The 12,506-nt window shown below is 32.8% G+C and overlaps 1 protein-coding gene across 3 annotated transcripts; it reads right to left on the bottom strand.

The window, feature by feature from the left end:
- Nucleotides 1–1,520: 1,520 nt before the first annotated feature.
- On the bottom strand, nucleotides 1,521–9,185 carry UBP15 (ubiquitin-specific protease 15). Of its 3 annotated transcripts, XM_088496361.1 has the most exons (15): nucleotides 9,033–9,152; nucleotides 8,267–8,413; nucleotides 7,684–8,075; nucleotides 6,629–7,064; nucleotides 6,068–6,536; nucleotides 5,771–5,931; nucleotides 5,588–5,676; nucleotides 5,308–5,393; nucleotides 5,040–5,202; nucleotides 4,383–4,506; nucleotides 4,106–4,263; nucleotides 3,863–3,947; nucleotides 3,522–3,734; nucleotides 2,665–2,726; nucleotides 1,521–2,374 (listed from the first exon to the last, which is right to left on the bottom strand). In XM_088496361.1, the coding sequence occupies exons 3-15, from the start codon at nucleotides 8,007–8,009 to the stop codon at nucleotides 1,744–1,746; spliced, it is 3,003 nt and encodes a 1,000-aa protein (XP_088352487.1). In that variant the 5' UTR covers nucleotides 8,010–8,075; nucleotides 8,267–8,413; nucleotides 9,033–9,152; the 3' UTR covers nucleotides 1,521–1,743. The 3 variants fall into 3 exon arrangements, with proteins under 3 accessions (XP_088352487.1, XP_088352486.1, XP_088352488.1); XM_088496360.1 differs by lacking the exon at nucleotides 8,267–8,413 and having other exon boundaries at nucleotides 9,033–9,185; XM_088496362.1 differs by lacking the exon at nucleotides 8,267–8,413 and having other exon boundaries at nucleotides 6,686–7,064; nucleotides 9,033–9,170.
- Between the last annotated feature and the right edge of the window lie 3,321 nt (nucleotides 9,186–12,506).

The raw sequence follows: 12,506 nt of genomic DNA, 5'->3' as shown, positions 1-12,506 counted from the left end.
ATAGAACCAAGATACCATAATTCAACGATGACAAATAAAATCAGAATCAAACAAAAGTGTTGGTTAGAGTAAAAAGCATCACTTTCTTTAATCAGTAATCTCAAATACATGTCTCTGGTATCAAGAAATGGTGTAGAAAGAACCATAACCCGTATGAAATGGTTAGTGTTAGTGTTCAAACAAGATTACAATAAAAGGAAACGCCACCAGAAATTTTGTGAAAAAAAGTATATTCCTTTGCAATGTTAGGTTTTATGTACACCCCAAGTCCCTAACATTGATTTTTCACATTTTTATTTCACACGTTTTTTCTTTCACATCTGGTTCTTGTTAACCCCATTTGTATTTATAGGTTACTCAAATTTATCCCTAAGATAATTTATTTTTGGGTAAAGTTTTATTTTAGGTCTCAACATTTGGGCGGAATGCTAATTTAGTTCCTAACATTTTAAATATCTTATTTCAATCTCAATTTTTAAACGTCCTATTTCAATTCCAAAAAATTTTTAAGCAGATTCAATGTTATCCCACCATTAAATTTGATATAATCAATTCGAATATTGAAAAGTCAATGACATTCGATTTTAGTATGCAAAGTAAAATTGATCCACCAACGATCACTAATATAAAAGTTTTTTCTTTGATTTTGAAGCGATGATGATTGATTGTTAAGATTTGGAATTGTGTATAAAGAAAATTAAGGAAAAAAAAGTGTTACAATAAGATTTTGAATTTTTTTTTCTAAGATATAAAAGAAGATATGACTTAACTAGTAACGTTATTAACGTCTATGTCACTCATTCCATTAACTATTTGTGTCAAATTTAAGAGTAGGACAACATTAAACTTGTTTAAAATTTTTTAAGACAAAAACAGGACATTTAAAACGTTAGGAATTAAATTAGGATTTAGTCCAAATATTAAAGACTAAAATAGTACTTTACCTTTTTTTTTTCAAATTGACTCTCAGAATTTTATAGATACAACTGTAAATCAAGTTGGTTCTTTTGTAAGTTAAATAATGATATATCATATTAAATGCACATTGCATGATAGAAAGACAAATTAATGCCCATGTTACAAAATGATCAATTGACAAGTTTATAATTATTATTGGTCGACCAATAATTTTGTAACACAATATTAACCTACCATGCTATTATGTCACATGCTAGTTAATGTGATATATCATTATCTAATTCACAGAAGGATAAATTTGACTTACAATTATATTTTTTAGAAACTACTATGATTAACAAGATCTTTCGAAAACTAATAAAAATAATTTAATTTTAATACACTGTCAGTGTAAAACCATTTTACACGTACATTCAATCACATAACATCATATTAGCAAAGATAACTATCTTTTATTTTGACCACGTGAATAGTCATCTGAAAGAAAGATTTTGATTACACAACTCTTAAAATTTAAAGTATCTTTCATGAACAAATTTGAATAGTAAAATTTATATCCTACTCTACATGCAAGTTGCAACTAAAAAGAGGTGTGCTCAAAATTAGGAAAAGCCTATGATGGATTAACAGATAACCAAAGGAACATTGCTGTCATCTTTACAATTATCAATAAACTTAAAGTAAAAATTACACCTGTGCCTTAAGAGCTATATGCCTCAATCAACAAAATATTGAAAACTTTGAGGCAAAAAGCACTTGCTACAACAACTAAATCATCATCAATTTCATCCAGTTAGAATTCCCAGAAAGAATTCAAACTGAGTTTCAAGTCCTTGTAATATTATCACACACAGGGTTACTACGTCCATAGTATACATACATGCTGCAATTACCATTTGGTGGATGGTGTTCAATTGATGAATTCATGGCCTTATTATGAGACTGATCAATTCTCTCTACTCTCTCAGTATGACCCTTTTCGGGGACGAACCTGGTAAGTGGCCGACTATTCGAAAATTTCCTGTAGGAGTTTTTCGGGGTGAAGTTGAAGATGGATGCCAATGGATCCATGTTATCACTGTAATCTACCGTACTGAAGGAGTCCCTAGTGCTCTCCGTCGTGAAAGATGCCTCGTCTGAGCTTGTGAAAAGGGACCAGTCACTAGACGCTGCATCCGAGAACTCGTGCCTGATGTTTTCGAAATAAGTTTGTGTTACTGGCAGGACATTTCTGCTGGTGCTTCTTCTGAGGAAGCCATTGGCAGAGTTGATTTGTCGAGGGGCAACATCTGCTCTGGTATCGACCAAAGGTTCAGGGACGACAAATTGGCTGTTGTTTCTGCTATGTCCGGACTTGGAAGGCTTCTGTGGTTCTACCGGGCAGTGTTTTGAATAGTTGGGAACCGATTGCTGCATGTTTTTCCCGGAAAGTTCAACTGGCGGGCGCGGACAAGATCTATAAAACAGTGACTATATATATAAGCTTGACCAAAGATTGGAGTTTGACAAAACGACTAGTGAAAAATAAGGATCAGACTTATTGATGAAGTATACATTGAAATTCAAAACATTTATTTTTATAACGAACTTACATTAGTTGATCATAATAAAAAAAAATCTATAATTAAATGCAGTATTAGAATGCTAAAATATTATCAAAATAATTTACTCATGACCTACTAAGTTTCACTATAATCATGGACAAAGGAAACAAAATTATAACAGTAGTATCAGCTAAATCTCTACCTCATGTAGAATAAGATATATGCACCTTCTGACATCACCTGGTTAATTAGCACTGGCTGAACCTGTTAATAGAGTAAAATCTCAGAATCTAAAAACAATATCTAAACTATATATTTTCTGTTTAGCAACACAACTTTGAAAACATGACACAAACAGAAGGCAAGAGATACTGTTCTGCATGTAAGCAATAAACATTAACTTTGCTATCAGTAAAAGTGCATAATTAATAAAGTCGTCTTTAAAGTGTGAATGTATAATTATAGTTAAGAAATTCAAAGCAAAGAGCCACAATAATGCTTTTTAATAGGTCTTACTCTTTAAAGTTTGTCTTGAATCTAATCAACAGTTTGTCATATCAAAATGAAACTCTTCAAATATGAAAAACTATTCTTCACTTCAGCACCCAACTAAAAAATATATGAAAACCCCAATTTTGACAGAGTAATTATTCTTTAATGGGTTTAGCTAACATGTGTCCTAAGGACATATGATAAGCTTACCACTAGTGGAAAGTTTTAAATGTTTTCATTTAATGAATACAAAACAATGCATTGAAAACTTAAATTTTTTATATTTTCAATGGAACTTTCTTATTTTGTAATCTTAACATGTGCCCTTAGGTCACATGATAGATAAACCCTTCTTTAATTTACCAATCATGGAAGTGCAAACCCTAAACCACAATGAATGAAGCTTTTCTATACAAAATTATCAATATTTCAACAGAGACAGCTTTCGATAGCACCATCTAGTCACAAATGTGTTAAGGTCTTAATACAAATTGTTAAGGGGAGAAAAGGTATATGCAGTAAAGTGTATGTTTCATGCAAATATTGCAAACTAAACAATATATTTACCTCGCTATCATCAATCCTGAACCAATTGCCTTGCAGATCTTTCACATACGAAATGTAATGTCCAGAGAAAGATGCATTCAGTGTGTCCAGGTGTACGACAACAGCATAAAGCATATAGAGTGGGGGAACATCACCCATCCCAGTCATGAAAGGTATCATATCGAGCATTTCAGGAAATGTTATGTACTTGTTAATTTTGCCATATCTTCCTTCCTGATGATTCAAAGCCAGAAATAATAAATTCCAATGAGTCAATATATGAAGATTGAAGCAATTTGAAAATTGAAACACAATCAAAATATCTACATGGACATGCTTACATTACAAGAACAATTTGATACCTGAAATCGCTTCAACACAATAGTTAGGATGTTCGGAGCTTCATGTACGCTCAGTTTCTTTCTAGCTCGAACATATGCAGTGCAACTGGTTCAAAATGTGTAGAGAAAGGTGAGCATCTTCAGTAATAGTAAATATCTAAATAAAAAGCTCTTTGATTTTCTCTTTTCCTCATTTTTCAACCAAAACTAAAATTAACAAACTAAATCACGAGTAACTCTGACAGATGGACAATAGCTTCAGACCTTCCACATCTGTACATATTTTCACCATCCAAATCTTCAGGGGAAGTAAATTGAGTCAGGGCATCTTCCAGTGACTCAACCCAACCCAATATCTCCAAGGTTAGGTCCATAATATTCTCATACCTTTCTGATTCATGGTTACAATTCAGACATTTAACCTGTAGACATAAAATTTCAGTATTGCATTAAACATGCAAAATTAAGGATAAAAGGCAACAAATAGTTCATTACAACGGAAAACTTGTGGTCAAAGATAAATGAAACACGTGATACACACCTTGGATTGAAGACGGCCACCAAACGTATGTTGTATGAAAGTTGTTTCTTGTAGTCTAGGATCAACCTTTTTCTCACCACCAAGTCCCTCCAAGCATATAGATTGCATTGACGCAATAAGAAGCCTATATATGACATTTTATCAAATATTAGCTAAGCATAAGTTTCAGGACACTGTAAGACTTCTTTATAAAAAGAGAAAATTACAACAATAAACTAAATATACATGAAACTAAGTTTTGAAAGTTAAAAGATAGCCACAGATGAAACCTTAGAATCCATAGAAAAATAATAAGGCTTAAATAAGTTTAGTCCTCATAAAATAGATTTTTGGTTTTGATCTCTATAAAATTTTCTTTTGGTTTTAATCCAGTAAAATTTAAAAGGTTTTGGTTTTAATTACTGACAGTAGCTTGTTTCATTAAGTGCTGATATAGTGGATTAAATACTGATGTAACACGTCTTGCCACGTCAACATTTCAGCTTGTCAGGTCACCATTTAGTCTGCTACATCAACACTTAATGGAGCAAAATAACGGCAGGGACTAAAACCAAAATCTTTTAAATTTTACCAGACCAAAACCAAAAGAAAATTTTATAGGAACCAAACACTCATTTAAACCAAATATTAAAACAAATTAGCAAGGCAAACTCAGACCTTAAAAATTCATGAGCATCTTCCTGACTTCCATCACCCATGTGGCAATTTATACTCCGCATGTGCCAAAGTATCCTACTAGGAGATAGAGGATCTCCATTTTCTCTCAAAATTATAATGTGCTGCTCCAGTTCACACATGAGACACCAATCTTTAGCACAACCTAACATTAAAGGAAAACAGACAAAGTTCAAATAAACGACTTGAGAGAATATTGAGTCTTAACATTCTTTTTTTAGTGAAAAGATGGAGAGAGAATGGAAAATACAGGCTTTTGAATGTGATCTATAAAGCAAATAGACAACAAGAGGCTTCGTAGAAGTCAAGCACTGCAAGACAGCATTCGCATAGCAACTGCAAAATAAAAAGATTAAAAAAGAAATATCAACTCCACAAAATATACTGAAATAGGTCTAAACCAAAATTTCCCCATAAAGCTGTCCTCGAAGGAAATCAAAGCTCATTTTGAAACATATATTTACTTACCGAATTTCTTTATACTTTTTTATCACAATCCCAAAATATTAAGAGTGTCATTCCAGTATTACCTGTTCCCACAATTCAACAGGCCCCTGGGGCATATGCCAAAGATTTCACTCTGAAAAATCTTTACAAATTCCTCATAAGGAAACAACATCTGAGACATAATCAATATATTAGAAAGTTAGTACAGGCATCAGTCTCTAACTAGCAGAAAAAGGGAAAAATTGCATTCGTTATATAAAACTAACCTTCATCTTCTTTATCTTCTTACAGCTTGCACCACTACCTTCAGGGGAGACCATTACAGTTGGTTTTGATGATTTCCTCAAACCCATCATTTTCATAATTCCAGTGCTTGCAGCCCCGTTGCCACCATGCAGAGGGATGGCATCTTTGTTTTCAATGGTTTCTGTATAATGAACACAGATTTTTGTTGTTACAACAGAATCAAGGTAACAAAATGGCAGTTACCTTATCGTTGAATAATAAACAAACTCGGATTATATATATCATCTACACTAATGCAATAAATAGGTAGAACTAACTTTGTTCATCTGCAACTTTTCCTTCTCTTTCTGAACAACAAAAATCTGTTGATGTCTTTGATGTTGACTTCGGTGATTTTGACTTTGGTGATTTAGAAGATTTGGTCTTAGAAATATGTGACATCTTTTTGGCCTTCACACTTCCTTTCATTATCATGTCAGAAGAGCAATCATATTGTGCTGCTTCTTCAGAATGACAATTTCCTCCTCTAACTATGTTTCCTTTGTTAGTAGCGTTGCCTTTTTCAAATTCTTCTACATCTTCATTATTGTTTACCGCACTTGACACATTTGAGTGTCCATGGTTGTTTCTTGGTACAAATGCATTTCCATATTGACTCTGATAGTTACGACCCTCGTAGACTACATTTCTTGATGCATCCTGTCCATTGACATGAACTCCGAAGCCATCAGAGCAGGACTTTCTTGAAGTTTCTTCCTCCAACGTAGAATACTCATTATTCATTAACTGCAGGAACAGTTTAAGATCATAATCAGAGATTTGATTTAATGAGTTTATAAAATGTATGCCAGTTCAATATCAAAGTAAAACAAGTAAACCTTCTGTCCCGAAAATGCATCCTTTGATACCACACTCGAAGAGGAAGAGCTAGCAACCTTATGATCAGTAGACTCAATTGGTGACTTGTGGATAGATCCATTATCTCTTCTCCTAGTTTCTCTGTTGGATTTATAGGAACTTCTTCTCTCCAAAGTGGAAGGTTGAGAACTATTATAAAGGGAAAAATCAGATGTAGCAGGGGCAGCAGTTCCGGTTAGAGGGGGAACCAAATGATCTAAAGGCACACTCTCCCTTGGTGTCTGCTTCAAAGTGTGTCCAAAGAACTGGGTGTTCATGCTTTCATAAAAACCATTCTCATGACTGAACTCATCGAATGAACCGCTCAGAGGAAATGAGCCTGTTTTTTGTGTTTCCAATTGTTTGCATTCTTGCTTGTGAATTTGCCTCCAGTGGATTATCTGACAATTCCCAGAGCTGCAAACCACTTCCAGCTCAAATTTTAAAAAGCAACTTAAAGTAAACCACAACATTCTCCTCAATAATTACAATGTTGAAGAAGAAAATCACTATACAGATAATAGAGTTGGTGAAATTCAGGTTGCAGAATAACCCATCAAAGGGCCACCAGTTTGAACGACACGGGGGATAAATAGACTAACGTGAATACTAGACTCTCTAGCTCCATTTCTTTTCTATTACTACATTCCATTTTATCAAAGTGACAGTTATTAGTGGGCAAACAGAGCAGTTAAGAGGCATTGAGGCAAACAGGTTACCTATCTAAAAGTTATTTGAGCCGAGTACCAATAAGGCAAGTAGGCAACAGCTATCTATCTTAAAACTATTTGAGCACATTACCGGAGACAAGCCAATTCTTCTAGCCATGTGTTTATTAACAACAATTGGCAAACCTAAGTGTATATTGCCCTTCTAAACTGATTACGCACAACACATTGCATAGTTTACATCTTACTTGGCAGTGTGTAATATCAATCTAGTTTCAAGACGTTTATCCTTACAAACAGATTCAAAGCATGCTTCAACAAACATTTAATTAGAAACGTAAACAAATGCAATTAGTTAAAAGAATTACCAATATCTAACAGCCTTGCATCTGGAGCAGCGAGTCTTGGATGGGGCCGAGCACCGGGCACATTGATGATGTTCACTCTTCTTTGATAGAGGATGAAGTTCACTCTTAGAAGCAATCTTAGAAGAAGTCACCAGAGGAATCAAATCAGGGACGGCCATTTCCTCTGCTCTCAAAGCTTCTTCGGCAGCCAACTGGGCAAGCAAGCTTATCCTATCTCTCTTCTTAGTAGTCTCGCTCCATTTTCCAAGTAAGATATAAGCCACCAAAGGAAATACAACCAGGACCAGAAACAGGAGAGGAATATCAGATTCACGCGGTTCGAGCATATCCCCACCAGCATACTCATGTCCAGTTTCCACCCAAACACTAATCAGTGTATGATCATTGATCACCTATAAGTCCAAGTAAATAGCATCTATTCAAACCATTCAAACCTTTCAAGTTTCTTTCTGCTATTAAAAATTATATTCAGAATTCTTAAGTTAATTATATTAGTTTATTCAGTTTAGAACAAATAAACAGTGAAAAAAAGTTGGAACTGTTAAGCTGAACTCCTTCTTTGAGTAATAAGCTATTCAACTACCTTGTATATAACCCCATACAATCATGGCTTGTTCATTATTTCATAGCACAGAAGTAAGTAACACATAAAAGTGTGTCAGAAAAGGAAAACCAGTGCTCTTCATGTTACAATGCAGTGCCATCATGATTTGACAGAATTCTAAATTTACTGAAAGAAGAAAATAAAAAGTATAAACAAATCTTTCATATTTGACAAATGACAAGAAATTTGACTGAAGTCTACATAGCCATGTTATGTTTTTAGCAACCAGTTTTCAACAAAACAAGGAACATAAAACTGCTCTAATTAAATACGATTTCACCAGCACACACCTCAAAAGATGTCAACAGTGGTAGACCAATCATTGCACAGAAACAAGGCAATGGCCACATAATAAAGAAAAATAAACAGCACCAAACCTCTTCCATTGTGCCCACAACTCTAATTTTATATTCAACTAACACCCATTTAAGGAAAAATACCCAAAATTTCACAATTCTGAAGAGAGAATGTGACAAAGCACTCCACCTAAAAAGATGCTTTCACCAAAAGAAACCACCGGACCACCCTCCAAAAAAATAATTAATTAACTAAAATCAATTTTTTCTTCAAATAATAGAAAATTTTCAACTCTCCAGTTCCACATAACAACCCAAAAGAAAAAAGAAAAAAAATCTTGACAAAACCCAGAAAAGATATAATAGCATGTACCAATCTCAGATTCAAAGTACAATGGAAGCTGAAGAAAGAAACAATGCAATGCAAGTAAGAAGCTTTGAAGCATTACCTTCAACAAAGGGGAAGAAATCTGAGCAAAACTCACCAACACTTCACCTCTCTATTCTTCTCTTCTTCTTAAACAGATTCGTTGATTCCCTCTCTTTCGCTTCAGAACTTGTGCAACCCCATAATACCCCTTTTCTTTAACGTTTGCGAGGGTAATGTTACGCTGTGGCCGCACTGTGAAATATTTCAATAAAGTCGGGAAACGTGGCGAAATATAAATTGTTGGATTAGATTTAGGGTTTTGGGACGTCAGATGTGGGGGTCCCGGAATTGTGCTTGTGTTAGTGGGACCCACTTAGATGATGTTCCCAATGATTCTCCAAGGGTGCCACGTGTACGGGGATGCATTAATAAGAGCATAATTGTTGGTCAGAGTGGGAATTTTGAACGGTGGGGAAGAAGAAATTATTATAATAATAAACTTTTTGATCTGAGGCATGTGATGTGAGAGAGCCATGACAGTCCTTTTGCTCCGAATATTACAATGTCAGTGGTAAGAAAATTGGAAACTGGAAAAAATAAAATAGAATACTAAATTAATTTAAATTAAAAAATAAATCACATAACTACATAAGACCAGAGAATCAATAATTTTTGCATCATTAATAAAAGCGTTCTACCGAACATTGGTCCTAAACTATAGATCGAAAGTTTTTTTTGTTTTTAATTTTTTTGTATATAAAATTATTTTTAAAATTTAACATAATTTTAAAATTGTTCTTCAGATTAAATATTATTTGTTATTTTTTTTATCACAATATCTTTTCTTTTCATCACAACATATCTTCTTCTTCATCAGAAGCAAAAATAAAAGAATTAGAAAGAAAAATAAACACAAAACTAGCAGTGATGACTGTGGAACAGTAACAAACATGCGAGGAACAACGGCAACAGCAACTCTATCTTCTTCACCACGTTGTCTCCGCCACATTTGTTCATGAACGTGCTTTTCCTTCGTAAATAGTTTTAGATTTCCTCCTCTTCTTCTCTTCTATGTTGTTGAATTTAAAATATTAGTTGCAATGAAATGATGGTGTTGTTCTTGAATTTGAATATTGTGTTATTGAATATTATGTATTGTTGTTGGTGTTCTATTAATGACTTCTTTGTGGTTTCTTTTTCCTCTATTAATGATTTCTATGTTTTTTTTAATTTAATTATTTTTTTGTTAGGGGTAATTTAGTCTAGAATTTAAAATTTAAGTCAAAAGGATAATTTTAAAATTACATTAAATTTTAAGGACGATTTTATATGAAAAAAATATTTAAGACAAAAAAAAATTTTAATCTATACTTTAAGAATCAAAATCGTATTTAACCCTTAATAAAATTTCAAATAATGATAAGTTTGTTCAGTTTTTTGTTTTTATTTGAATTAGTTTATTTACTTTAAGACATGAGGTCCCTTAATATTACTCACTTGTGTTAGTTAAATATAAAGATATTAAATAACCTTGTTTTATTTTATTTTTTATGAATAAGATTATGAATTTAAAATAAGTTTGTAATTTCATAATTCATATCATTGCATAAAATGTTTAAAATTTCTCATTTGATATTATTTTGTACTGATTTTCCATTTCAAATATATTATATCTTATTTTATTATATCAATTATTTTATGTGTATATAAAAAATTAGTTATTAATTTAATTATTCATATAATATATATATTAAAATATAAAATAAATTAAATAATACATATATTTATATACAAATATATGATAATTAATTTAATAATTATTTTTTATATACACATAAAATCTTTTATATTTTATTTATATCATTTAACTAATTACAAAACATAACCGTGTTAAAATTTGATATAGTCTCATTATAGTAACGAGGACACAAGTCAACCCACACTACATTATGCAAAATTCATCCTTCAAAAAAGAAATTTCTTTCTTTTTAAGATAGTATTAGGGTTGGAAGTGAGTCGAGCTGAGTCGAGCTAGACTAAGCTCAAGCTCGGCTCACAAAAATTGAGCTTGGCTCACGGCTTGACTCATTAATAATAGAGCATATTTCTTAAGTTCAAGCTCGGCTCACCGAAAAGCTCATGAACTTGCTCAAATAATAGAAATATAAATACATAATCTATAATTCTATATCAATAAATTATAACTTATATATTTTATAAAATATTTAAAAAGATCAATTTTATATATTGTTATCTATCATTAAATTATAAATTTTTTATTTATATCCTACATCAAAATATATGTAAAAACTAAATATAAAATTTTAAATAATTAAGATCATTAATATATATATATAATTATATAGTACTATTTCATATGTATATATATAATATTAAAAGTATAGATTATATATATATAATCGAGTCAGCTCACGAGCTAATGAGCTGAGCTTATCCGAACTCAAACTCGGCTCATTTAAATTATAAGCTCAATTCCAAGCTCAAGCTTGGCTCACTAGCTCACGAGTTTAGCTTGTCGAGCTCGAGCTAACTCATGAGCTGACTTGACTCACTTCCAGCCCTAGATAATATTCGTGTGTGTCATGTAGATATAGTTAAACAATTATACATTAATTGATAGAAGTGTGTGGTATGAAAGCAGTTTAGATTAGAGATCTAAAAGTTTTTTTTTGGTGACTGAAATAAATTAAACAAAAAAAAATAAAACAAACAAAATAAGGAACTGCCTAAATAGAGGGACAGTCCCGTTCAAGACTACTCTTAAACTCCTCCCAAGGTGAAAGTAGCTCCACATGCGAAAGTTGTAACTTCATCGCCATCTTTGCCATAGTATCTGCCACCGTGTTTGCATCTCTCATAATCAAACGAAAGTCAACCCGCCAATTCCAATGCATGATATCTCTTATTTTGAGCACCAGTAGATCAATAAACCCAAAAGCATCTTGAGTAACAAGATTAAATGCTTCCACACAATCCGTCTCACAAATAACGTCTCGTTGACCCACATCCCAAGCTAAGAGATATCCTCTCCAAATAGCAAACAATTCTCCTTGAAGAATACTATTACTCTCAATCATTCCCAAACACCCCCTTTGCCAGCTCTCATTACAATCTCTAATAACACAAGCAAAACCAACACTATCACCCGAACCAAAATAACTAGCATCACAATTAATCTTAAAAGTACCAATAGATGGGGGATTCCAAAAACCATTTAAAGTAGAGAGAAGGGACATACGTTGTAATTCAAAAATATTCCTAAGCTCCTTTTCTGAAGTTAATGCCAGACAAATCACTTTTTCCGGAGGTCAAGTTTCATGGGGATTAAAGATGTCATTATTCCTTGCTCGCCATATCCACCAAAGTCCCGAAAAGAACTTGAACGGATGCTCTCTGCTATGATACAAGAACCAGTTCTTCAAATCCAAAGGATGACAAGAAATATCCAACCTATGCCAGACAAGCTGAGCTTTTGGACAATCCCGAATACAATGTAAAACCGATTCCTGGCTAGAAAGACATCTTGGACACC

The sequence above is a fragment of the Arachis ipaensis genome, chromosome B8, assembly GCF_059453495.1.
Source record: "Arachis ipaensis isolate K30076 ecotype BB chromosome B8, ASM5945349v1, whole genome shotgun sequence".
Taxonomy (NCBI): Eukaryota; Viridiplantae; Streptophyta; class Magnoliopsida; order Fabales; family Fabaceae; genus Arachis; species Arachis ipaensis.
Note: the sequence above shows the minus strand (reverse complement) of the source record. Positions and strands in the feature narration are given on the sequence as shown.